The 27,419-nt window shown below is 46.4% G+C and overlaps 2 protein-coding genes across 3 annotated transcripts in view; both read right to left on the minus strand.

The window, feature by feature from the left end:
- The window catches only part of OTOA (otoancorin), a 50,006-nt gene extending 46,095 nt beyond the window's left edge, over positions 1-3,911 (minus strand). The window contains 5 exon segments of the mRNA XM_087729219.1: positions 1,131-1,218; positions 1,757-1,784; positions 1,882-1,912; positions 3,380-3,408; positions 3,878-3,911. Coding sequence (XP_087585345.1) covers positions 1,131-1,218; positions 1,757-1,784; positions 1,882-1,912; positions 3,380-3,408; positions 3,878-3,911 — 210 coding nt within the window.
- Positions 3,912-9,621: 5,710 nt separating this feature from the next.
- Positions 9,622-26,564, minus strand: METTL9 (methyltransferase 9, His-X-His N1(pi)-histidine). 2 transcript variants are annotated; one of them, XM_087728716.1, is made up of 5 exons: positions 26,163-26,564; positions 17,754-17,944; positions 16,129-16,338; positions 13,272-13,456; positions 9,622-10,468 (listed from the first exon to the last, which is right to left on the minus strand). In XM_087728716.1, exons 1-5 carry the CDS (start codon positions 26,334-26,336, stop codon positions 10,266-10,268), a joined length of 963 nt encoding a protein of 320 aa, XP_087584842.1. In that variant the 5' UTR covers positions 26,337-26,564; the 3' UTR covers positions 9,622-10,265. The 2 variants fall into 2 exon arrangements, with proteins under 2 accessions (XP_087584842.1, XP_087584841.1); XM_087728715.1 differs by having other exon boundaries at positions 9,622-10,471; positions 26,163-26,553.
- Positions 26,565-27,419: the final 855 nt, after the last annotated feature.

Consider the following 27,419-nt stretch of genomic DNA (forward strand, 5'->3'; position numbering starts at 1 on the left):
CAACAGCCCAAACCACCCCGTGCACCATTTTGAGCATAGTAGGCCACCTTGCAGCCTCCTGGGACCAAAAATGGGCTGTTGGGGGCGGAGCGCACCACCCTGCGCTCCCCCCCGCCCCCTGCGCATGTGCCCCCTGCCCCCACATGCATGCTACCCTCCCACATGCGCACACATCTCCTGCATGCACCACGCCCCCTGCCCATGTGTGTCAGTGACCCGAAAATCAGTTGGCCAGAGCATGGTGGGGCTGAACTGGGACATAGATTCGCCATCATGGTTCTAGATCAGAACAGCCCCTCCATGGACAGGATGCTGAAAGTCTCCTTGGCATCCTTTGTCCTGCCCTAGGGTGACCCACAGCGTGGCACGACAAAACCGCGCTCGACTAAAGCGCGCCCGATTAAAACCGCGTCGCTGACGTCATCAACAGGGCGACAACAGCGAGCCCGGAGAAAGAAGGGCGCTTTAAATAGCGCTTTGAAAGCAAGCCGATTCAACTTAAGGTAAGGGTTAGGTTTAGGGTTAGCTTTAGGGTTAGGTTAAGGGTTAGGGTTAGGGTTAGGTTTAGGATTAGGTTAAAGGTTAGGGTTAGGGTTAGGGTTAGGTTAAGGGTTAGGTTTAGGGTTAGGTTTAGGGTTAGGTTAAGGGTTAGGGTTAGGGTTAGGTTTAGGATTAGGTTTAGGGGGGTTAGGTTTAGGTTTAGGTGTTAATTTTAGGTTTAGCGTTTACAGCGTGCTTCTGTCTCCGCGCTGTTGTCGCCCTGTGATGACGTCAGCTACGCGGTTTCGTCGAGCACACTTTAGTCGAACGCGGTTTTGTGGTGGAACCGACCCACAGTTCTCCCCTTCCCTTCCCCCCAAAGCTAAGCATGCCTCCCCCCAATCACTAAAATACAGCCCCATCCCGAATTATTGGGTCACAGTGCTTTCATTAAATTATACACTGAATATCTGAAGCCGATAAGAGACAAGAGCAGGGTAACCTCTGACATAACTAGGCAAGGAGGATGGGATATATATATATATAAAAACCCAATTTTCCAGTGTTTTATTCCTGAAAAATCCTATTTCTAGTTCTGCCCTCGTGGGACATTTAAACAATTTGGAATGAGCATTTGAGGTCTATACCACCTGTAAGCTGCCATAAGTAATTGCAAAATTCTGAGCATGGCAATGTGCCATAATTTGATTGAAGAGATCTTTGGTCCAAATACTGGAGCTAAAAAGAAGAAGGCGAGGGGGAATCAATAATTTATCCTAAAGAATTGTACAGGAAAATGTAATGCTTGTAAGCCTGCAGCAAAATCATTCACATTATTAAGAACAAATCATTTTTATTTTTACATACTGGCATTGTTTGTATAGCATAAATCCAAGCCTGTGGGAAACGTATACTGATTGTTACACAAACTGAGATCGTTGGACTGATGGAATAAACTATGGTTTGAATGCCATCAGCCCAATTATTTCAGTCTGTGTAATGAAGAATGTTAATTTCCCATAGGCTCAAATTCATGCAATGTTAGGTTAAAATATCCTTGGGTTCATTTGTAGATGAGCATATTTTATGATTTTGCAGCAAAAATTCAAACACTGGCTATGGTTGTTATTTGGCACAACAGTTCCTTTAATATGAATGCCAATTTTTGCATTTAGAAAGTAATTACAGGATATTATTTCAATGAAGCTGGGATCCAATCCAGCTTGATTTCTGCTCCCCCAGTTAAATCATTGAAAAACATAAATCAAATTCTTACCTTTGGAAATTAAGAATATTGAGGAGAGCTTGAAAAAAGGGGAATATTTGAAAAGTTAATAAAAGTAGATTAAATGAGATTTTAAAAAAAAGAAGAGAGAGAAAGAGAAAATTAATGCCAATTACCGTTTAAATACTGCCCTGTTATGATATCTTCCTAAAAAAAAAAAGTATTACAGTTGAGCTAAGGAAGTGTAAAAATGGTTAGAAACTGTTATTTAATCTATTGCTTTTATGGTTTTAATGTCATGCATTTTAGTGCGCTGTGTATTTGAAAAGTTACATTCATCACGAATCATAAGGTAGAACACTTAATGATAGTCATAGAGTACAAATCAAATCATAGAAAACAATCGATATAAAACAATATAAATTGTTTTGAAGAGCAGTGTACACATGTTAAAAATAAACATTGCAGAAATGATCAAACAAGATGATGGATGGATGGATGGATGGATGGATGGATGGAGATAGATAGATAGATAGATAGATAGATAGATAGATAGATAGATAGATAGATAGATAGGTAGATGGGTAGATGGGTAGATGGGTAGATGGGTAGATGGGTAGATGGGTAGATGGGTAGATGGGTAGATGGGTAGATGGGTAGATGGGTAGATGGGTAGATGGGTAGATGGGTAGATGGGTAGATGGGTAGATGGGTAGATGGGTAGATGGGTAGATAGATAGATAGATAGATAGATAGATAGATAGATAGATAGATAGATAGATAGATAGATGATAGGTAGGTAGGTAGGTAGATAGATAGATAGATAGATAGATAGATAGATAGATAGATAGATAGATAGATAGATAGATAGATAGGTGATAGGTGATAGGTGATAGGTGATAGGTGATAGGTGATAGATAGATAGATAGATAGATAGATAGATGATAGGTAGGTAGGTAGGTAGGTAGGTAGATAGATAGATAGATAGATAGATAGATAGATAGATAGATAGATAGATAGATAGATAGATAGACAGATAGATAGATAGATGATAGGTAGGTAGGTAGGTAGGTAGGTAGGTAGATAGATAGATAGATAGATAGACAGATAGATAGATGATAGGTAGGTAGGTAGGTAGGTAGGTAGGTAGGTAGGTAGGTAGGTAGGTAGATAGATAGATAGATAGATAGATAGATAGATAGATAGATAGATAGATGATAGGTGATAGGTGATAGGTGATAGGTGATAGGTGATAGGTGATAGATGATAGATGATAGATGATAGATAGATAGATAGATAGATAGATAGATAGATAGATAGATGATAGGTAGGTAGGTAGGTAGGTAGGTAGGTAGGTAGGTAGATAGATAGATAGATAGATAGATAGATAGATAGATAGATAGACAGACATAGATAGATGATAGGTAGGTAGGTAGGTAGGTAGGTAGGTAGGTAGATAGATAGATAGATAGATAGACAGATAGATAGATGATAGGTAGGTAGGTAGGTAGGTAGGTAGGTAGGTAGGTAGGTAGGTAGATAGATAGATAGATAGATAGATAGATAGATAGATAGATAGATAGATAGATAGATATGGGTGGGTGGGTGGGTGGGCGGGCGGGCGGGCGGGCGGGCGGGCAGGCAGACAGACAGACAGAGAGAGACTATACTTACCACGGTTCTTTGTAGCTGTGGAGGTAGATCTGGGGAGCAGAGGAGGGAAAGCTATTTTTAAAAAAAAAATTAAGAAATTGCTTCCAAAAAAGTAGATAATAAGGCATCTAAAAGAACTGAAAAGATAGTGATTCATGCTACTGTATATCTTCAAATAGCAGTTTAAAGTTACTGGAGATGAATAGCTGGAGGTGGAGATGGAGGAGGAGAAGGAAAAGGAGGAGGAGATGAAGGAGAAGGAGGAAGAGGAGGAGGAGGAAGAGGAGGAGGAGGAAGAGACATCTTAGGGGAACTAAGCTATAGAAAAAAGGTAAAGTAAGGTAAACATCCAAATGGGGCCAAAATTTACCCTCCTTGTTTCTCCTTTCCCCAAATATTCTCCGCCAAAGGTCATTATGGTTCTATGTAATCTACATGCAAAACTTCAATTCTTTTCTTCCAAAATGTTGAGGTCTATTTCTGTGATATAGAAGCTTGTTTGTTTTTTTTAAATCTCACCTTGGCTATCGTTTGAAGGATTCCCGGATTCCATGGTGGAATTCACTACGGCCAACAGGAGAAATATTCTCCAGTCCAGGAGAAACATTTCTGGAGTGTTTTCCAACAGTGGGGAAGTGGCTAATGAATTGTTGCAAGTCGAGGATTACCTGCCTTCAGCTTTGTGGAGATAAAAATCAAGAGAGAAAACTGAGATGAAGCCACTTTAAAAAGAAACGACGACAACCAGGAAACCCACCTAAAAGCCTTCAAACCTTGCTTTCCTCACCTTTGCGCCATAAGTTAAGGTTGGAACCTCTTCTCCACTCCCCACTCCCCATCCCTGCCATCAAAAGACCCTGGAGGTACATATTAACAGAGTTGGGAGGGACCTTGAAGGTCATCTAGTCCAACCCCAAGCAGAAGACCCTACACTGTTTCTGAGAGATGGCAATCCAGTCTCTTCTTGGAAGCTTCCAGGGATGAAGCTTCCGCAACTTCCGAAGGCAACTTCTGTTCCATGGGTTGATTGTTCTCACTCTCAGGAAATTCCTCCTTATTTCCAAGTTGAATCTCTCCTTGATCAGTTTCCATCCATTATTCCTTCTCTGGCCTTCGGGTGCTTTGGAGAATAGCTTGACCCCTTCCTCCTCTCTGTGGCAGCCCCTCAAATATTGGAAGATGCTCTCCTGTCTCCCCTGGTCCTTCTTCTCATTAAACTAGACATACCCAGTTCCTGCAACCGTTCTTCATATGTTTTAGCCTCCAGTCCCTTAATCATCCTGGTTGCTCTTCTCTGCACTCTTTCCAGAGTCTCAACATCTTTTTTTATAGTGTGGGAACCAAAACTGGGTGCAGTACGCCAGGTCTGGCCTTACTAAGGTTTTATAGAGTGGTATTAGTGCCTCACTTGATCTTAATTGCGTGACCCGTCAAAACCGCGGAGGACAAAATCGCGATCGACAAAAGCGCGCATGTGACGTCATCACAGCGCGACGAAAAGAATTAAAAATTTAAATAAAATTAAAATTAAAGCAAGCCGATTCACATAAAGGTAAGGGTTAGGGTTAGGGTTAGGGTTAGGTTAAGGGTTAGGGTTAGGTTTAGAGCGTTAGGGTTACGTTTAGCGTTAGGTTAAGGGTTAGCGTTAGGTTTAGCGTTACGTTAACGGTTAGGTTTAGGGTTAGATTTAGGGTTAGGTTTAGGGTTAGGTTTGGGGGGGTTAGGGTAAGGTTTTCGCTTTATTTTTACATTTTTCGATCACAGCGCAATGTTTTCGTCGCACTGTGATGACATCAAATGCGCGCTTTCGTCGAGCGCGATTTTGTCCTCCGCGGTTTTGTGGTGGAACCCTTAATTGTATCCCTCTGTTAATTGCAATTTAGGATTGCATTGACTTTTTGGGCGGCCGCCGCACACGGCTGGCTTGTATTTAGCTGGCTGAAGAACGTGGAATGAGGGTGATGGGAACATTTTGAGCAACTGGTGATAAGGATCGGAATCCTGGGAACCAGCCTGGTTTTAGATCTTCTCCTGCCCCCCCGTTAAAAGCCCCTGGGTTGCTTTGCCAAGCGACTCCGTGGGGATTTACCCAGCACGTCCCTGCTTTGTCTCCGTGTCCAGTTTCCCTAACAATGACCGGAGTTGTGTTAGTGGGAGACTTTCCTTGATTCATTTACGGGAAGGTTTGAAATTACCTGGCAGCTCAGTTTAACAAACCCTACCTTTCATAGAGGGAGGAGGAGGAGGAGGGGAGCTAAACTAGAGAAAAAAATGTTTTGTACAACATCCAAATGAGGCCAAAATTTACCCACAGAAACTTTCTCCTTGTTTCTCCTTTCCTATGACTTGAATATTCTCGGCTAAAGACCATTCCCCTAGCTTTCTCCATGATTCAGCGTATCTGGGCAATTTGATCTCTAGTTCCTCTGCCTCTTCGAAATCCTGCCTGTACTTTTGGTAGTTCTCGATCCACATACTGCTGAAGCCTATGGTGCTGGAGAAGACTCCTGCGAGTCCCTTGGACTGCAAGGCCATCCAACCGGTCAGTCCTAGAGGAGATCAACCCCGACTGCTCTTGAGAAGGCCAGATCCTGAAGAGGAAACTCAAAGACTTTGGCCACCTAAAGAGAAGGAAGAAGGACTCCCTGGAGAATAGCCTCATGCTGGGAACGATGGAGGGCAAAAGAAGAAGGACTGCAAGGCCATCCAACCAGTCAGTCCTAGAGGAGATCAACCCTGGCTGCTCTTGAGAAGGCCAGATCCTGAAGAGGAGACTCAAATCCTTTGGCCACCTCGTGACAAGGAAGAAGGACTCCCTGGAGAAGAGCCTCATGCTGGGAAAGATGGAGGGCAAAAGAAGAAGGGGACGACAGAGAATGAGGTGGCTGGATTGAGTCACCGAAGCAGTCGGCATGAGCCGGAATGGACTCCAGAGGATGATGGAGGACAGGAAGGCCTGGAGGAACGTTGTCCATGGGTTCGCGATGGGTTGGACACGACTTTGCAACTAACAACAAAGGCCATTATTGTTCTACATTCAACTTCAATTCTTTTCTTCCAAAGAAAGGGGCAATTTTCTTAGAGACAAAGTTTTTGATTTCTACCACTGCATTTCCCCAAAAACTAAACTTGGAACCGTTCATTTAACCACTGAAGTTACAGCAACACTCCCCCCCAAAAAGTGACTTATTACCAGGTTTCACAAGGCCGCCCGTGGCAGCATTCCCATGGTCACGTGATCCAAATTTGGATGCTTGGCGCAACTGGCATGTATTTATGATGGTTGCGCAATCCCAGGGTCGTGCGATCACCATGTTTGATCATGGTTTAGTCCGGTCCCCGAACCCCTGAAAGACGCTTCAGCAAAATGATGCCAAGGCTCACACAACACAGCAAACATTCGTTGTTGTTAAATGTGGGGGTAGTAAACGAACCTCAAATGTCAGCTGGAGTTACAACCTTTGCTAACTTCCAAACCATTATTAACAGGGCAGGGTATGAATTCTCACCAACCTTATTCCGCGAATCCACAACTATGGGAGTAGAGAGTATGAATCCATGCGGTCTTTCAATCTCCTTTTAAAAATTCAAGTGAAAAAGATGGCTTGATTGTTTACATTTTTTGCGGATGCCTTCAGAAAACATCATTTCCCTGACTCAGTTTCTTAATTTCTCCTTCTCTACATTAGTTGGGAAGGAGAAAGAAAATGAATTGCAGCCATCTATGACGTTCATCGAAATAAACTTAAAATTCTTTTGTACGCCTAGAAACTCTCTTTTTTTAGTATCCAATAGAAAAATAAACTTTTTTTCAACTAAAGGAAAATCGGAGGATTTTATTACTTTATTTTTGATCAGTTCATCACCTGGGGCAAGGGAAAAAAATATATTAAAAAACACCTTTATCCTTTGCCTCTCGGTAACCCCCTCAAAAGCATCAAGCTGTTATCAGACAGAATTCCAGGAATGAAACTGCCAACATCAAAGAAAGATTTCTCTACCTGGAAACATCCTTCAAATCATTGGCCCCACCACCCTAACCCAGAACAGTAGATGTTTAGATGTTTGGATGTTTATTAACATTTATAGGATTATAGTAGGATTTTTTTCTTTCCTGCCATCAAAATCGAGATGCTGAATCTCAGCGCTGGACTCACCTGAAGCCGAGAGCCCTTCTCAGATCAAATGGGTTGGCGGGAAGAATGTTTGGCTGGAGGGGAAAGCACAGCTCTTGAGCTGGAAAGGGGACGACAGAAAAAGGGCGATGGGGAGGGACCGAGAAAGAAAGAGGCTGGAGGGGGGGAGGAGGAGGAGGAGGAGGGGAAAGGAGGGGCAAGTAGAAAGGAAGAGAGGAGAAAGGACAAAAAGAGCAGGAGGAAGAGGAGGAGGAGAAAAGGAGAAAGGGCAGAAGAAAGGAGGAGGAAGAGGAGGAGAAAGCAGGCGAAAAGAGAGAAAAGCTGAAGAGAGGAGGAAGAGAAGGAGGAAGTGAAGGAAAAGAGGAGAAAGGAGAAGAGAAGAATGGGAAAAAGAGCAGAAGAAAAGGGGAGAAGAGAAAGAGCAGAAGGCGGAGGAAGAGGTGAAGAAAGAGCAGAAGAAAGGTGGAGGAAGAGGTGAAGAGGAGAAAGAGCAGAAGAAAGAAGACGAAGAAGAGAGAAGAAAAAGGAGGAGAAAAAGAGCAGGAGGAGGGGGAGGAGGAAGAGAAGAAAGGAGGCAGCAAAGGAGAGAGGAGAAAGCAGAAGAAAAGGCGAAGAAGAGAGGAGAAGAAAGGGAAAAAGAGCAGACAAAAGGAGAAAGAAAAGAGATGGAGAAATAGAAGAAAGGAGAAGGAAAAGAGAGAAGGAAGGAAAGGAGGGGAAGCTTAGATAACCAGTTTGGAGGTGTATAATGGCTTTAAAATTATGTGCTCAATCCATAGCATTGATTCACAACATTATTGATTTCCTAACTGCAATGATTTGATAGCTGCCCATCGAGGTTAAATAGCCCGTTTGGGATATTCTGGCTTATTCTTGGTTTGCTCCTGGGTCTCCCCCCAAACTGCTGACCATCCCATCCCGTAGCAGCAAAGGAAGGACACCTTCCAAGCCAAGAAGCTAAGAATTGCTTTGCTCATCGGATGCTGGCTTGCCAGCAGAGGGTGACTTAAACTAGCTTATATTTCAAGGTTAAGAGTTAGCAACTGATAATGTCTCTAGGCAAGAGAGATTGTAGACCTTGAGCTCTAGCGCCCCCTAGGGGGAAGTGGGAGAATCAGGATTTCAAGTTTTTCTTCCTTTTTACATCCTGGAAAGGTAAAAGGTTTTTCCTCGCACGTATGTGCTAGTCGTTCCTGACTCTAGGGGGCGGTGCTCATCTCTCTTCAGAGCCGAAGAGCCAGCGCCCTCTGAAGACGTCTCCGTGGTCATGTGGCCGGCATGACTCAACGCCGAAGGAACGCTATTACCTTCCCAGCAAAGGTGGTTCCTATTTTTCTACTTGCATTTGTACCTGCTTTCGAACGGCTAAGTTGGCAGAAGCTGGGATACGTTAATGGGAGCTCACTCCGTTATGCAGTGCTAGGGTTTCGAACTGCCAACCTTTCTGATCGACAAGCTCAGTGTCTTGGCCACTGAGCCATCACGTCCCTGGGAAGGTGGCATTGTCTAAATACACAGGTGGCCTTCTATGCGAACTCAAGGTTTAGCTCCATGGGTTAGTGGAGTGAATATACACACACAACATACACACAAATCCAGTTGAGAGACTTTATGGAATCGCCGTTAGTCCTCCTGCAATCTTAACACTTTTAACATCATTTTCCCCTGAATGGAATTCCAGCATGCATTTTATTTGAATGTCGTTGCAGGAGGGAATGCAAAATTTGGGGCAGAAGTTTAGTGTGCTCATTTCAATGGCCTAGGGAGAGTGGGGTGGTGGCCTTGAGCTGGTCAGGATCAAACTCCTGGCAGTGGGCAGAGTCAGCTCAAAATTCCTCATTCTAACCATTGTACCACCACAGCTTCCTTCCTTCCTTCCCTTCGCAGCAATAGAAGACTTGTATACCGCTTTACAGTGCTTTTACAGCCCTCTCTAAGCGGGTTTACAGAGTCAGCATATTGATTCCCTCTCTTTTTACCGACCTCGGAAAGATGGGAAGGCTGACTCAACCTGGAGCTAGTCAGGATCGACCCACCAGCAGCCGGCAGTCAGCAGAAACAGCCTGCAGTACCGCATTTCGACCACTGAGCAACCATGGCTCTGAAAACCAAGCTTTTTCTACAAGCACCATCTCAAAAAAAAGTTTTATTAGCGTGATTAAAAACATGTGCTGAAGAGACCAACAGATCAAATCATTTCAGGGACACAGAAGAAAAGGAGAGGAGAGAGAGTCTCTAGCCGGACGTTTGGACCAATCCAGATTTCCAAGTTGAGCGGACAGACGATTCTACTGTCGGTACTCGGTGGAGGGGAGGGGGGGTGGGAAAACCAGCCGGGCTGGCGTTATTTCTTGGGCATCTACTTTGACCAGTAGTCCTAAACGGCTAGGTATAAAAATATTTCCATTTCATTAGACACGTCTCGGGTTTTAAGAAAACCTTAATGGAGAGAAACCTCGGGTCTTTTAAAAAAAGATGTCCTTTTTAAAAATAAAAATAAAAACAAAAAGGAGGGGGAGAGAATGTTCCGAAGAAATTAGTATTTTTTTTTCTCCTTTTTTCAGTCAAAGAAGTCCACTGAGATTAGACAAACCACAAACATCCCTCTTCCGGGAAGGAGTCATTCAATTAAAAAACAAAACCACCAAAATCAACCAACCAAAATAAAAAATAAACCAACCCCCAACCGAAACCCCCGAAACCCATCCAAAGAATCAAAACGGTTTCATTTGCTGGTGGCTTCCGGCTGGACTCCCGAGGACCCGACGAATTCAAATCGGTCTCAGGACGAAGACGGCGTCATCCAGGACGTAATAATCGTTGTACATGTCGCCTTCACACAGGTACGGTAGTCTGGTGAACGCCTCGATGGCGAAGCCGGCTTTCTTGAGGACCTCCGGCAGGCTGTTCACCTGCTCCTCCCACGTCAGTCCTTTGATTTCCAAAATTTCGGATGGTTTATCCCACTTGCCACCTACTGAGAGGAGAGAGGATTTTGTTAGCTGCGCATTTCCCAAGACGGAGGGCGAAGGTGTTCTGACCGAGGCTCCCCGAGAGCATGGAGCAAACTCCTTGTCCCGACAAAAACCCCTTTTATTAACTGACTGTGAATTTTGCTCCTTCACATCCAGCAAAGTCTTTCAAGGGGGGATTTACGGTCACAGACCTTCTCTGGCTTGGAGAGCTGCCAGGCTGATATCTGCAGAACTTGGCAAGGAGTCTCGGAGAGTCACGAACCAATTAAGCGAACTAATCGTCTCCTGCAAACTCCACTCCCCTTTCGCTCCTCTTTTATTTCCTCTGGGAGGGGCCATTCATCATCCACCTGTGGCCTTACTCCCAAGTTGACCCCTGTTCTTCAGCTGTTTCCTTCGACTGGCAACTCTGCGCATGTGCACACTGGGAACAGGCTCCAGCTGTTTGTCTGCCTCACTGATGTGTGACTCTGAAGGCAACTGATAACTGGCATACGGCCCTGGCCCCCTCCAACACAGAGCCCTCATCAGAGCCTTCCCCAGACTCCAGGACTGGCCCTTCTTCCTCCCCAACCTCCTCACTATCCAAATCTGCCGCCAGCTCTGCTGGCCGCTGGCGGGCCACAATGGAAGGGATGCTGTAAGCGGAATTAAACAGAAATGGGCATTGTCTAGTGCAGGGGGCTCCAACCTTGGCAAACTTTATGACTTATGGACTTCGACTCCCAAAATTCCTCAGCCAGCACACAGCTTTTTGCAAAAGGCAATTGGACTTTGTGGTTTTTCTTTGAAGATGCTTTGCTTCTCATCCAAGAAGCTTCTTCAGTTCTGACTGGATGGCGGGGAACGGAAGGATTGATACTCCTTGCAGACAGCTGGTCATTTGCATCCTTTTAGGTTGTTGAGGCCAATTGGAGGTTCCAAGAAGGCTACTTGAGTGGCCCTGAGGGCACAGATAAACCTCCAAGCGGCCTCAAGGACTCTCTAAAAGGATGCAAATGACCAGCTCTGCCTGCAAGGAATATCAATCCTTCTGTTCCCCATCATCCAGTCAGAGCTGATGAAGCATCTTGGACCACAGACAGCTGGTCATTTGCATCCTTTTTAAAGAGTCGTTGAGGCCACTTGGAGGTTAGTTTGAAAGAAGAGGGGTCGAAGAGGCCATCTATGTCCAAATTGGACAGCCCTCTCTCAACAGAGGAGGAGGGATGCGACACCATCTATCTCCCGTCTACAACACAGTCCTTTCAACCGGTCCAAGAAGGTTCCACATCCATTTGCACCACTCAGGTGACCCTGAGGACACAGATAAACCTCCAAGTGGCCTCAAGGACTCTCTAAAAGCATGCAAATGACCAGCTCTGCCTGCAAGGAATATCAATCCTTCCATCTCCCACCGTCCAGTCAGAGCTGAAGAAGCTTCTAGGATGAGAAGTGAAATGTCTTTAAAAAAAACCCAGAAAGTTCAATTTCCTCTTGAAAAAGCACCTTTGGGACAAAATGGGAATTGTAATTATAGAATTGCGAGAGAAGACACCAGGGGCCAATCAAGTATGATTGTTGGGCACAAATAACCAAGAACATTTGTTGGGTTCAAAGCACGGATACTGTAAATTATGATTGTCGCAACCTGTACACAAGCATCTAGTCAGCTAATGATCAGCGCAAAATTGGTGCTAGGTAAAAGTTGACAGAATTCAAAAAATTGGGCTGGAGTTGGGTGTTTTGTGGCAACGCCGTGACTCTAAACTAATGACACCTTTAACTCCGCCTGCGCTCCTCCTACAATGATACAATGCTCCCCCTTTTCAATATCCGAACAAGCATTTGATTACAGGAAGTCCTCGACTTACAGCCACAATTGCGCCCAGCATTTCTATCCCTAAGCAAGGCAGTTGTTCAATGCATTTGCCCCATTCTGCGACCATTTTTGTCACAGTTAAGCGGATCGCTGCTAAGTGAATCACAGTTGTGAATTGTGTGGACGTTAAGTGAATCTGACTTTGCCTATTGAGCCTGCTGGTTCGGAAGCCAGCTAGGAAAGTTATAAAGGGTGATCTCTTGACCCCGGGACAGTATAACCGTCCGAAACACATGCCAAATTTTGATCATGTGGCCACGGGGATGTGGCAATGGTCATTAAGTGTGAAAACTGGTCATAAGTCACTTTTTTCCAGTGTTGTCGTAACCTTGAATGGTCACTGTTGTGGCCCAGCAGGAGCCGTTGGAGCTACAAACAGACTCCGATAGCGAGGGACCCTCTGAGTCGGCTCTGGAAGATGTGGAGGACCCTGGACAGGGTTCAGACTCCGAGCAGGGACCAGAGAGGCTGGTTGGCCACCAGGAGGCGCCTGAGTCATGGAGCAGCGGTGAAAGCCAAAGGGAGTTTGTCCCTGACGTCAGGCCCCGGAGCAGTGGGGAGGAGCTAAGGGAGTTGGTCCCGGACGCCAGGCAAAGACAGGCAGATAAGCGCCGACAGCAACTACGGAGATATAGAAGATAATTGGGGCCAGGTGGTTGTGATTAGGCTCCTCCCAAGAGAGTATACAAGAAGAGACTTTGGGAGGAGGCTGTTTGCAGGGCTCAACTATTATACTAAAGCTGGAGAAACTCTGGTATTTCTTATCTGCAGAAGTCTGGGTTGCTGCCAAAGTCTTGTCAGTGTGTTAATTTACTGTGAATAAATTGTCTAGCAGTAATCTTGTATCGGCGTGACTCACCGTACGGAGGGGGGGGGGGTCAGAACAGGTCACTAAATGGATGGTTGCAAGTTGAGAGCTATCTGTATCTGGGAGGCCTTACCATTTTCCACGTACGGGTGAAAAGGCAGAACCAGTGCCAGAATGACTCGGCCTCTCGTGGGTTCCAGCACACTCCTGATGTCTTTCAATACAGTCAGTGGCTGGTCACAGCGATCCAGGAGGTTCAAGCAACTGATGACGTCATACTGGAATCCCGTATTCTGCCATTCGTTAATGCCAAGCACTCTGCAGAGGGAGGGGAAGAAGCGCAGAGTTATACCTGGGGTCAGGCCTGCAGTCATATTTGTCATTTTCCTTTTAGGATCTCTGGCCTGCCACCCTCTCTCTTATTTTACTACGCTGTTTCATTAGTGGGGTAATTGGGAGGGGGAATAGTAAGGAGTAGAATGCGTTGTTGTCAAAATAAAACATTCCTTTCTAGAAGCCCAAGATTTCCCAATCTATTGATCTCAGTTGTCACTACCAGAAACGGTAACTAAACATGGCTGTACAAAGGAGGTTGATTGTATTCCTACTGTCTTCTCTAGGTAGGCAGTTTTCAGTGACGTGCGGTGAGGTTTATGGCTGGTGAGGCAGTCATTTCCCCTGACATCCCAATGTCTAAAGCGCTTTCTTTCTTTCGCCCGAGGTCAGGCTAGGCTAGTTGCTGCCAGAGTCCCCAACGGATGACTCTGCTTAACTGTTTAAAAAAACCTCTATAAAAACGCCCTCTACAGGAGGAGGCAAGAGAACCATGTGCCTCATCTACATAAGGAATTTTTCGGCTTTTAACCCTTGCTTAACTCTGCTTGAGTGATCATAAAGTCAGACTAGATGAGGCACGTGGTTCTCCTGCCTCCTCCTGCAAAGGGCACTTTTTTAGAGGCTTTTTTAAACAGTTAAGCACTAAGCAGAGTCATCCACTGTGACTCTGGCAGCAACTAGCTCAGGCTTTTTCCTTTTACATTTTTTTTCTTTTCATGATGACAGTGGTGAGGCTCTGCCTCCCCTGATTGCACATCACTGGCAGTTTTATATAATGCAGTTTGAGCAAATAAAGGTTCCGGTACTGAGCACTGAATGCATAAAGTTGCATGAGATACACAAGTATTCTAGCTGTTCTCAATGTGTGGGATGGGTTATGCCTTAAGGGATAGGAGGATTTGATAGGAAATTAATTAGGCCCCTTTACCATAGAAGCATTTTATTAAAATAGAATTACAAACAGGTGATTCTGCCTTTCAGAAATGGCTGGAAAATCAATCCTTCAAAGCTAGGATTCTCTTTACTGGGACAAAATCTGTACTGTCTCAATAAAAACAAGATTTGCATATTCTTTTCTCACTGGTTATGCAAAAATGGGACTATTGATTCCAGGAGAATGCAAATGACATTTTTTTTTCCAGATTTATAAAAATAAAAAACTGTTGAAGGAGAAAAAAAAAGGAGTAGAATGTGTTGTTGTCAAAATAATGCCTTCCTTTCTAGAAACCCAAGGATATCCTTTGTCTCTGCACCTGACCGGAACTAGAAGGGTGAAAATGTCAGCGTGGCAGTGGAAGATTGGACCATGTGATGGACTTGTGGGTGTGGGGGGGAAGATCACGAACTTTCAACTGGGTGGGAAAGCCGAGGAAGCTTTCAGATTTGGGTTTTCCACAGATGTGCCAACGTGTCTCTCTTAATAAATTGGAACTTTTGAGGAAAGCTCTGCCTTGGACTTGGATTTTGGATGATATTTGGAACGCTGACACCTAGTCAAGGGTAATTCTTCACTCCTCACTCAACCCGAGAATGATGCAAGAACAACCTAATGCTCTGTCTAGTGGCCTTGCTGGCGAGAGGTCTTGACGTTCAACAGGACAAGGCCAGAGTCCTCCCCGTTTGACTGATTCTCCTTAGCTTTTGGCCAAATGGAAGCTTAAATTTAATAAGGAAAGAAGCAGGCAAAGGAGTCCAGCTGGTGGGAGAAGCGACAGACCAGCACAGATATGGGGCTGAGATGTGGGGGCCAGGGTGGAATGGATTAGACGTGGAGGACGGGGTGGAGAGACTCAGATGTGGAAGCCAGGATGAAGAGGCTCAGATGTGGAGGTCAGGGTGGAGACTCAGATGTGGAGGTCAGGGTGGAGAGGCTTGGATGTGGAGGTCAGGGTGGAGAGACTCAGATGTGGAGGTCAGAGTGGAGAGGCTCGTATGTGGAGGTCAGGGTGGAGAGACTCAGATGTGGGGGCCAGGGTGGAGAGACTCAGATATGGAGGTCAGGGTGGAGAGACTCAGATGTGGAGGCCAGGGTGGAGAGACTCAGATGTGGAGGTCAGGGTGGAGAGGCTTGGATGTGGAGGTCAGGGTGGAGACTCAGATGTGGAGGTCAGAGTGGAGAGGCTCGTATGTGGAGGTCAGGGTGGAGAGACTCAGATGTGGGGGCCAGGGTGGAGAGACTCAGATATGGAGGTCAGGGTGGAGAGACTCAGATGTGGAGGCCAGGGTGGAGAGACTCAGATGTGGAGGTCAGAGTGGAGAGGCTTGGATGTGGAGGCCAGGGTAGAGAGGATCAGACGTGGAGGATGGGGTGGAGAGACTCAGATGTGGAGGCCAGGGTGGAGAGACTCAGATGTGGAGGTCAGGGTGGAGAGACCATGGTGGACAGAGTGGTGCTTCTTAACCTCAAAACTTTAACATACATGGACTAAGTCTAAGAATTTGTTCTTTTGTTCTTCAACTGCAAAATTCTGCTTCTTTCTGTTTACCTAGTTTAGGGTTAGGTAGTGTAAGGAATGAGGGAGTTGTCTTTTTGGACACCCCAATATTCTGACATCAGCCTTGGAAAACACAGAAGACCATCAATATGCTCTAGGGTGGAATGAATTGCTAAACATCTGTTTCGGAGTGAGACGGTTGTCGCCTCAGGACCCTACCTGTATTTCTTCTTTTGAAGCTGCCAAATCATGGTCTCCGACAACTCGGTCACGTACGTTTCCTCAAAGTGGGGACTCATGACTTTGGTGACTTCACCATCTCCAGCTCCTAAATCGAGAAGTCGGCGCGACTTCCAGTCTGGGTTGATTTTAAGCAGTCTCTGAAATTGTTCAGGTGAAAACACAAACATGGAACCTCTTTCCAGCAAGCTGAAAGGTTAAAGATGGGGAGAGGTGAGTTTATTTTGGAAGGGGGCAAACGGGAGGCCGTGTTTTCTTCAACGTTGGGGACATGAAGGGGACCGATCGCTGCAGAGAAACCAAAAGGAAGGAAGGAAAAGCCTTCTCCAGAATTAAGACATCAATGGAGTAATCTCTAAAAAATGTTATACGGATCGTCCCTGCAATTGAGCCCACAGATATCTCATTTCCCCAAAATAAGACCTCCCCGGGTAATAAGCCCAATTGGGCTTTTGAGCACATGTGCTTAAATAAGCCCTCCCCGAAAATATTTAACCGCATGCGCAGTCAGTCCCCGCCGTTTCCTCTGGTTGCTTGCCGTGCAAACAACATGAGGTGGTGAGGACGGAGGGAGAAGGGAGGGGGGAACATGCCCCACGCACCCCATACGCCCTTTCTAATGGCCGCTCCCGCAACCCTAGCCAACCCCCCCCTTTTGTCACACTAATGGCCACCGCAAAAGCTATTAGCGAAGAACAGGAAGGAGATGGTAGCGACGGGACATCCAGTCGCAGAGGGGTGGTCGAGCCGACAGCATGGAGCCATGTCCTGGGAAAGATGGCTGGAAGCGTGTGCACGGCCTCAGAACATGCCAACACAGCAGCGGACATGAGGTGACCACGCTCGCGGCTTCCTGCACCTCAAAAATAATAAGACCTCCCCAAAAATAAGGCCAAGCGCTTATTTCGGGGATGGGGGGGGGTCGAAAGAAAATAACAGGGGAAACATGGTACTTCAATAATGACATCCAGGGCTAGTAACCTTTTCAGGCATGGCTGGACACAACACACAAAGGCCACATTATAAATCAATATACCTCTCCATAAAAACTGGCCATTTCCTTTTAGAAATTAACTTTCTGCTAATTAGAGAGGGCACAGAAGCCATCCAAACATATACAAGTAATCCTCAATTTGCCACCATTCTTTAGTGACCATTCAAAGTTACCGCATCAAGTGACTTACAACCGGTTTTCACTCTTACGACCGCTGGCGCCTCCACAGGGTCAGGTGATCAAAATTCTGCCTTGCCATTTTATTTAGGACGGTTGAAGGGGTCCCGAGTTAGTTCGAACCCCTTTCGCAACCTTCTAACAAGCAAAGGCAACGGGGAAGACTTAACCCTGGGAATAATTTAACGACTGCCGTGATTCCTTTAACAACAGCAGCAAGGTCGTAAAATGAGGCAAAGCTCACTTAATAACTGCCTTGCTTAGCGGTGGAAATGTTAGGCTACGCTGTGACCTTAAGTCAATGGATGGCGCTTATTTTTCTGGAGAATGTCATTCCTAGCTAAGTCTACTAGTAACGGAATATGTGCAAAAATTGGGGTTATTTTTTTACCCCCCTTTAATCAAACCCAAGAGGCCAACGTCTCACACTTACCCATTAATGGACGTCCTGGACATGAACAGACTAAAAACAGATGATACAAAGGAGTGATAAAGTTGAATGAACAACCAGCCAGATTTCTCAATGCTATTGTTTAAGAAGATCCGTGTCCCTTGGTCAAGGTAACTCTGGATGAAGAGAGGCTGGAGGGATTCACACAACTGCTCCGTATTGCACAGATACCACTAGGGAGAGAAAGAATGAAGACTGGTTATTTGAGATGTGCCAAGCCAGAAGGCACATTAGAGGGCCGTGAAAATATCTACAGACCCCTCGCATCCTGGGCATAAATTGTTTCAGCTCCTACCCTCAAAATGATGCTGTAAGGCACTGCACACCTGAGCAACTAGACACAAGGACAGTTTTTTCCCCCCAACGCCATTACTCGGCTAAACAAATAATTCCCTCACCACTGTCAAACTATTTACTAAGGCTGCATTGCTATTACTATTAATCTTCTCATTGTTCCTATCACCCATCTCATCCCACTTATGACTGTATGACTGTAACTTTATTGCTTGCATTCTTACGATTTATATTGATTGTTTCCTAGTATGATTTGATTTCTTATTTATACTCTGTGGCTATCATTAAGTGCTGTATCTTATGATTTGTGATGAATGTATCTTTTCCTTTATGTACACTGAGAGCATCTGCACCAAAAACAAATTCCTTGTGTGTCCAGTCACACTTGGCCAATAAAGAACTCTATTCCATTAGATGGAACAATAGCAATAGGAGTTAGACTTATATACCGCTTCATAGGGCTTTCAGCCCTCTCTAAGCGGTTTACAGAGTCAACATATAGCCCCCACAATCTGGGTCCTCATTTCACCCACCTTGGAAGGATGGAAGGCTGAGTCAACCTTGAGCCGGTGAGATTAGAACCGCTGAACTGCAGATAACAGTCAGCTGAAGTGGCCTGCAGTACTGCACCCTAACCACTGTGCCACCTCGGCCATGCAATGCAATGCAGAAAATTCCCAGCATTTATCGTCTGTAATAGTGTTTCTCAATCTTGGCCATTTTAAGAAGGTTGGACTTCAACTCCCAGAATCCCCCAGCAGCACCCAGTTTGTGTATCCAAAGTCCCAACATCCATTCTCAATATCTCAAAAGATGGGAATCTTAATTGGTTCCTGCCAGTCAGCAGGGACAATGGATCGGCAGCCCCACGACGTAATAGGCGGCAAATACATTTAACAAAGACATAATTTTAAAAATACAAATAAGTCAGTTCCCATGTTTAAGATTGCCGAGATGAGCTGCTAGTCAGAGTAGCGAACACTAGGCTGTTAAGTTAAGCCAAAAGTTTGAAAGTTAACTTTTTAACTTAACTGGCTAAAAAGTTAAGCCAAGGAAAGGATGCCTTTTTTTGAACCTCGGTTGATAATTTAAGAGGGCAAAAATTGCTATGATCCTTCAGGAATCTATTTCAACATGTTGGTAACTTGCATTCGCGGTAAAATCAAGCAGAATAACAGAATCGGAAGGGATCCTGTAGGTCATCTAGTCCAACCCCCTGCCCAAGCAAGAGACTCTACAACATTTCTAACCGATGACTATCCAGTCTCTTCTTGAAAACGTCCAGTGATGAAGCTCCCACGACTTCTGACGGCAACCTCTGTCCCTTCAGTTGATTGTTCTCCCTCCACTCCGTTATGCGGCACTAGGGATTCGAACCACTGAACTGCCAATCTTTCTGATCGACAACCTCAGCGTCTTAGCCACCATGTCTTCTCTGGGACTGCCACTCAAATATTGGAACACCGCTATCATGCATCCCCTGGTCCTACTTCCAGATTAGATATGTGGTCCACGGACCCATGATGTTGTCACAAGGCTTGAGAAAAATGTTATGATTTAAATTTTGAGCTTCGCCTTGGGGATTAAGAGCCGAGATGGCGCAGTGGTTAGGGTGCAGTATTGCAGGCCACTTCAGCTGACTGTTATCTGCAGTTCAGCGGTTCTAATCTCACCGGCTCAAGGTTGACTCAGCCTTCCATCCTTCCAAGGTGGGTGAAATGAGGACCCAGACTGTGGGGGCGATATGCTGACTCTGTAAACCTTCATACCCCCCTCCCAGAGAGGGCTGAAAGCCCTATGAAGCGGTATATAAGTCTAACTGTTATTGCTAGTGCTATTTGTGGACATACAAAGGGCATTTGAAGGAAGTCCGTGCTAAAGGAAATAACTGAGAATCACTCAGATTATTTGTTAGGCCATTTAATCTTCTCAGCAAGCTGATATCTCTGTTTTCTGACTGAGGCTTCCCGAGAGCATGAAGCAAACTCCTTGTTGTCCCGACAAAAACCCCTTTGATTAATTGACTGTGAATTCTGCTCATTCACATCCAGCAAAGTCTTTCGAGGGAGGATTTACAGTCACAGACCTTATCTGGCTTGGAGAGCTACCAGGCCGATATCTGCAGAACTTGGCAAGGAGTCTCAGAGAGTCACGAATCAATTAAGCGAACTAATGGTCTCCTGCAAACTCCATTCCCCCTTCGCTCCTCTTTTATTTCCTCTGGGAGGGGCCATTCATCATCCACCTGTGGCCTTACTCCCTAGTCGACCTCTGTGCTTTAGCTGTTCCCTTCATCTGGCAACTCTGAGCATGCGCACACTGGGAACAGGCTCCAGCTGTTCCTCTGTCCCACTGATGTCTGACTCTGAAGGCAGCTGATAACTGGCATACGGCCCTGGCCCCCTCTCTGCCTCCGACACAGAGCCCTCATCAGAGCCTTCCCCAGACTCCAGGACTGGCCCAGGTTCCTCCCCAACCTCCTCACTGTCCGAATCTGCTGCCAGCTCTGCTGGCTGGCCACAACACTCTGCTCCAAAAATCAATGGGGACTGGGAACCGGATGCATCTTAAAATTGGATTTATTGTTTTGAATTCGAATTACGATTACAGTCCCTTCACACATCTCATTACCATTTGGCTTTGGACAAACCTGGAATCAACACCTGGAGCCCCCTCCCCCACCAATTGATCACTCCTGATGGGATGTTTTTTTCTCCCCTTTCTGGCCTAGATGGGGCTACCCAGAATCTGGCTCTTTTAAAGCAATCTTAGAAACATCAGCGAGGCCATTTTACAGTTCTTACACTTCTTGTCAGGAAATGTATTAATCTCTTGACTGTAGGGCTTCCTGCTGTTCTAATTATCTGCTATAAAAGCTGGTAAGTCTTCTGTGCTTTTCTTGAGAGGGAGGGAGGGAGGAATTACAAGACAGGGATTTGCTTTACAGAAAGGATCCCAGCCACACAAAATTCAGCTGAGTTACTGTCATAAGTTGAAAAAGGCACAATAATGCAGGGAAACGTCCAAAGCTTCAATCCCATTGTTATTCTGAGACAGCAGGGTTTTTTTTTAAAAAAAAATTCCCCGGGTTTATAATGGATGAAATTATAACTTTCAATGATCACCTGGATAATTTGACGGAAGGGACAAGACTGTAAGATGTTAATATTATTGTTCTGACCGAGGCTTCGACAAAAACCCTTTGATTAATTTCCTGTGAATTCTGCTCATTCACATCCAGCAAAGTCTTTCGAGGGAGGATTTACAGTCACAGACCTTATCTGGCTTGGAGAGCTGCCAGGCCGATATCTGCAGAACTTGGCAAGGAGTCTCGGAGAGTCACGAACCAATTAAGCGAACTAATTTGTCTCCTGCAAACTCCACTCCCGTTTCGCTCCTCTTTTATTTCCTCTGGGAGGGGCCATTCATCGTCCACTTGTGGCCTTACTCCCAAATTGACCCTTGTTCTCTAGCTGTTCCCTTTGTCTGGCAACTCTGCGCATGCGCATACTGGGAACAGGCTCCAGCTGTTCTTCTGCCTCACTGATGTCTGACTCTGAAGGCAGCTAGTAAGTGTCAGATGGTCCTGGCTCTCTCTCTGCCTCCGATACAGAGCCCTCATCAGAGCCTTCCCCAGACTCCAGGACTGGCCCATCTTCCTCCCCAACCTCCTCACTGTCCGAATCTCCTGTCAGCTCCACTGGTGAGCCACCATAATTATGATTGGGAGCCTGACACATCAGCCTGACTTGGTGTGTAAGTTGTCATTATCTTACAATACGTGAGAAAACGAATTTAGAATTAACAGGAGAGGTAGGACTACTAGACACACCAAGAATCGATATACAATTAGTCCTCAACGTACAACGACAGTTAAGCCCAACATTTCTGTTCCCGAGCCAGACGATTGTGGAGTGAATTTTGCAACTCCTTCACGACAGTTCTTGCCGCCATTATGTGAATCACCGCAGCGGTTAAGTTTGTAACATGGTTGTTAAGTGAATCAGTCTTTCCCATTGGCTTTGCCGGCCACAAAACAGGGGATGGCATGAGTCCAGGACACTACAGCCGTCGTAAATATGAAATCAGTTGCCAAGGATCTGAATTTTGATCACGTGACGATGGGGATGCTGCGGCGGTCGTAAGTGTGGATCCAAAGTCGCTTTCTTCTAACTTTGAACGGTCTCTAAGTGAATTGGAAGTTGAGGTCGGCCTGTACAAGCAGTTGAAGCTTAATATTAGGTCATATCTCTGCAGCTGCCAGGACTTCCTTGATCCTGTCAGGCCTTATTAAGACTTAGATGGAAGACCATGAAGATATCCCAAGGCGGTAGAGTAGATTTAGAAGTAAAAAGAAAAATTCCAGAAAGGAGGGGTGGGGGAAGGAATGGTAAATGACTATATGCTGTTGCCAATAAACCATGCATGGATCCAGTTAAATCTTCCATTCTCCAGACGGGGGAAATCATTGTTTGGTTATTTGGCTTCAGAACAGTTAAACTTCACAATTCATTTTTTGGGGGGATTTTATCTGCACATTGCAGTAATATATATTAAATCCAAATAGGTCATCAAAACGTCATTAGGCAAATGTAAGGAGCCTTTAACTCCTTTGATGAATTAGCACAGGACTTCAAACATTTGGCAGCCGGAAGGCAAGTGGGAATATTCATCCAGAAGGGTCACGAGAAGGTTTTCCTGATGAACTAACGAGGAAAACTGGTTGCTGGTTATCCATTTAACCTTTCACGGTTACAGGTAAGTCCTTGAAGTTACGACCAGAACCCAGCCTGAAATTTATGCGGCTAAGGCAGTGTTTCTCAACCTTGGTGACTTTAAGTCCTGTGGACTTCAACTCCCAGAATCCCCCAGCCAGCTACGCTACGCTGGGGGAGTCTGGGAGTTGAAGTCCACAGGACTTAAAGTCGCCAAGGTTGAGAAATACTGGGCTAAGGGAAACGTTTGCTGAGCGAGTTTGTCCCGTTTTACGGCTTTTCTTGCCGCAGATACCGAGTGAACGATTGCATTTGCTAAGTGAGTCACGCGGCTGTGAAGTGGCTTGTCAGAAGAAGGTTGCAAAAAAAGAGATCGCGTTGACTCTGGAACACTGCGACCGTCCTAAATACGAGATGCCAAGCACCTGAATTTTGATCGCATGACCCAGGGGAAGTTGCAATGGAAGCTGTGAAAATCGGCTAGAAGTGACTTTCTTTGCAGTATCGTCGTAACTTTAAATGGCCACTAAATGAACTGTTGTCGTAAGTCGAGGACTACCTGTACTTGTTGCAGCTGTTAGAATATTGACCCAGTCAATTCTATTATTAATAGTGTGCCAAGAAGAAAGACAAACCCACAAGCCTGAAGGGTAACAGCTCTAATTCAGTGAAAAGTAAAAAGTGAATGTGGATTCCATCTTAGAAACCCATATTAAAAATCTACAATAGGACAGCTGCCCTTTCTTGGCCTTGGATGGCCTTTTGACCCATCCAACCCCCCTAAAACGGGGAGACTTCAGATAATATTTATATCTAACTCAGTGGTGGGATTCAAATAATATAACAACCGGTTCTCTGCCCTAATGACCAGCAGGGTAGGTGGGGCTTTGTGGTCATGTGACTGGGTGGGCATGGCCAACTCAACATCACTCACGTTGACGGGCGCTTCGCCTTAGCTGTTATAATGTAATAAAGGTTAACCAGAGAGGCAGTTTCTGTAAGCAGGGCAATAAAGATGAGGCTAGAAACAACACCAGAATGTTTCCTTCCTGCCTTCCTTACAGGATTAGCCCTGTAAGGTGGAAAAAATGAGATTTCTTCCAACAACCGGTTCTCCCAACTGCTTAGAAAGTTACCAACCGGTTCTCCCGAATAGGTGCGAACTGGCTGAATCCCACCACTGATCTAACTCCAACTGGCACAAGTGGAATACTCATAAATCATGTTTCTTTCAAAGTTCCAGCTTTTTAGCAGATGTTGGCCCACGTTTAGGACCTGAAAACATTTACACTTATTCAATTACTACTAAGTGTCAGGCATACAAATAACACGCAGTATCAAGATCAGAGCTGTCCAGATGTTTGTGGATATAGCTCAAATAGTAATACTTGAATGTAGAAGACTTATAAGGGGGGGGGGGGAACCCAAGGAAGTAGAACAAGATGGACGAGACCAGGGGCATCAAATCAGAAAAAGGGCACCTAATTTTAAGACTTGTGTACTTCAACTCCCAGAATTCCCCTGCCAGCCATGGGAGTTGGAGTCCATAAGTCTTAAACGTTGGCAAGGTTGGACACCCGGATCTAACTAAAAAGGAAGAGTTAAAGGGGGGGGGGGGGACCAATGAAAAGATGTGAGAAAGAAACAAGAAAACAATGGAAATATGAGTGAATAGGTGGTATTAATGACCTATAGAAAGTATAAGGCAGTCAAATGCTACATGGAATTCAGAATGCTGGGAATTTTACTCCAGAGAATGCTAAGTGGGACAAAACTCTTTCAAGAGAAAAGCACACAAAAAACATCTTTCTTGACATTTTCACAAGTCAAGCTCTTGCAAACTAAAATTGGGGGAAATGCAAATTAAGTTCCTTCTAATTTACACCACCCCACTATCCATCCACAGCAGGGGCACCACTAGTGCGTTAAGTCTTCGCCAGCCCTCGTCTTTCCTGCTCCAGACCCACCAAAGTGGGATGAAGGAGTGGGGAGGGCTGAGAAAATGTCTTACGTTGCCCTAATTGCTTCCAACCCTTCGGTCACGGAGCCTATAAAGGACGTGTCATCCGATCTATTCTTTCCCAGTTCGGATTATGAGCTGCTATTGTTTATTCCTCAGGCTCTGCTCTTCGTGTTTGGGAGGGGAGAAAGCAGAGGGGAACCACGGGATCACCTGCCTTGATCACCCATCCCTGTCTTTGACCCTGGGAACTTTTTACCTCCTTGCCTTGGGGCTGGGGAGATTCTCCATCATCCAGGTCAGGGTTGTGCCAAAGGTGTGTGTGGGGGGGAGGATGTCCTTCCCAAAAGGCAACTAGACTTTCTTGGGGTTTCTTCCCCCCACCCTTTGAAAATGTTTCGCTTCTTATCCAAAAATGGAAGCAGCTTCTTGGACTAGAAGCGAAACGTTTTCGAAGAAAGAAAGTAAAAAGTCCAGCTGCCTTTTGGAACAGCACCTTCCTGGCTTGTCCTCCAAAGGAGGAAAGCAGCTGGATCACCACTCTACAAGAAGAAATGCCCCAGCGCAGACTTCCTACTTCCCTTTCTTCTTCCTCCCTTTCTCCTTCCTTCCTTCTCTCTCCTTCCTCCCTCATTCCCACCTTCCCTTTTTCTTTCTTTCCTTCCCTATCCTTTCTTTCTCCCTTCTCTTTCCTTCCTTCCCACCCATTCACCTTCCTTCCTTCCTTCCCCTTTTCTCCTTCTTTCTTTCTCTCGTTCCTTTCTTCCTTTCCTTCCTCCTTCCTCCCTTCTTTCTCTCTTTCGTTCCCTCCCTCTCACCCTTTCCCTTTTCTCCTTCCTTCTTTCTCTCTTTCCTTCCTTCCTTACCACCCTTTCTCCTTCCCCACTTCTTCCTTCCTTCCTTCCTTCCGTCCTCATTTTCAGACCTCTGACTTTGGGTCTTCCCTCTTAGACCAAGGGGGGGGGGGAAGAGAGAGACTCTCCCCTTCCTGAAGAGGACCCTGCTGAAGGGGAGAGGGTGTCCAACCAAGGGGTGGTGGTGGTGTAGCATTAAGGCCAGACCAGGCTTGACACCCCCAAACTGGGGGTGTCGCCCCCCCCCCCGCTCAATGGGCAGCGTCAGGAACTCCTTGGGGAGGGGGCCTTCGAGTTGCAAGGGGCGTCCTGAGGGTTCCTCCCTCCACCCCCTCCGAACCTGTCCCAGATATTCCATACAAAATAAAGGCTGGGATTCTTGAACCCCCCCCCCCCACATTTGCAGGGAGGGGGGTATGAAGACCACAAAAGGGAGGCGGGGAGAGGGGGCGTCTGTCTTGGTAAGCCCCCCACCCACCCAGGCTCTCTCTCCTCAAGCTGGCCCCCTCCTCGCTTTCCCTCGTGGGGGGGGAGGGGGGAGGGGAAGAGGGGGACGGGGGGGGGCTACCTGCTGGTTCTCCTTGTCGCCCGGCGGTGCGTGGCCGGGGCCGCTCATCATGTTCGCGTAGAGAGAGCGGGATAAAGGGCTCCGGAGGTAGCGAGCGGGGCCAGACCACATCCTCCTCCTCAGCAGCCACAGCGAGACGGCGCAGCAGCCCAGCCAGGCCAGGCAGAGTCTCATGGGGGGAAAAAGGGGCCGCGGAGGAGACGGGAAGAAAGAGACGGGCGAGCGATCACCCCCGCCCGCAACCACCGCCTCCTTGCTCCATGGCGGCGGCGGCGGAGGAGGAGGCGGCCAGAGCCAGCGCGGAGACCCCCATTTAGCGCCCTCACCGGCGCGCAGCCGAGGCCGGAACCCGAGGCCCGCGGAAGGGGGGCCCGGCCGGACAGGATGGCCAGGGACACGCACGCGCCCGACGGCCGCCTGCTCGCTCTTTCGCGCGCGAGCGCGCTCGGGGCTCCAGCCGCCTTCCTTCCGCGAAGCCCTCGGCGCGCGCCTGCGCATTCGCGCGCGTTCCCCCCCCCCTCTCTGCCCCGCTCCTCCAATCCCGGAACGGCCCGAGCAGCGCCGCCCGCCGCACAATGCCCTTCGCGGGGGCGCGCCTCGAGTGGGGAGAGCGTGCCCGAAGGCGCGCGCACGCATGCACGCCCGAACGCGTTCTTTTCCTTTCTTCCTGCACCCCCCCCCCCCGCTCCACTTTTCAACGCCCCGCTCTGGGACGGTCTGTGGGGTGGTCGTAAAGCGATCTCTCCACCCCCTACTCCCTCCCGGGGAAAGTCCCGTCGTTAAAACGACGCTTTCCAAAGCCTGGTCTCCTAAGGTAGACTTTACCCACATGGGGAGGTTCCCTTTCACACAGTCCAAAAGAAAAAAAAATATGATCATAATTCTTGTCTTTTCTTTAATGATTTTTATTGAACAGTTTTCTTCATTTTATATCACAATTTTCACCTTTACAACACTTCAGTATCAGTGTACCTCGGCTCATTTGTATATACCGGTTATTTAACGTCTTTCTTCCCTTTTTATATACTTAATACCTTTTCTAACGACTAACTAGACCATTGGTAGTCAACCTGGTCCCTACTACCCACTTGTGGGCGTTCCAGCTTTCATGGTGGGCGGTAGGGGTTTTGTCCGATACTGAAGCACTTTCCTTTTTTTAATTTAATTGACTTCCCTACTTTATAAATCACCATTACTGTGGAACCAGTGGGCGGTTAGAAAATTTTACTACTAAAAGAGATACAAAAGTGGGCGGTA

The sequence above is a fragment of the Thamnophis sirtalis genome, unplaced genomic scaffold, assembly GCF_051295495.1.
Source record: "Thamnophis sirtalis isolate CommonGarterSnake01/CBP01778 unplaced genomic scaffold, rThaSir2_p1.2 scaffold_14, whole genome shotgun sequence".
Lineage (NCBI taxonomy): Eukaryota > Metazoa > Chordata > Lepidosauria > Squamata > Natricidae > Thamnophis > Thamnophis sirtalis.

What these genes read in the sequence shown, in the direction of transcription:
- METTL9 (XM_087728715.1), bottom strand. Translation starts at nt 26,336, where the DNA reads ATGAGACTCTGCCTGGCCTGGCTGGGCTGCTGCGCCGTCTCGCTGTGG. An exon ending in GCGACAAGGAGAACCAGCAG is followed by an intron (nt 17,945 to 26,162) that starts GTAGCCCCCCCC and finishes TTCTCTCCCTAG; the next exon opens with TGGTATCTGTGCAATACGGA. An exon ending in TCACCCGTACGTGGAAAATG is followed by an intron (nt 10,472 to 13,271) that starts GTAAGGCCTCCC and finishes CTCTCCTCTCAG; the next exon opens with TAGGTGGCAAGTGGGATAAA.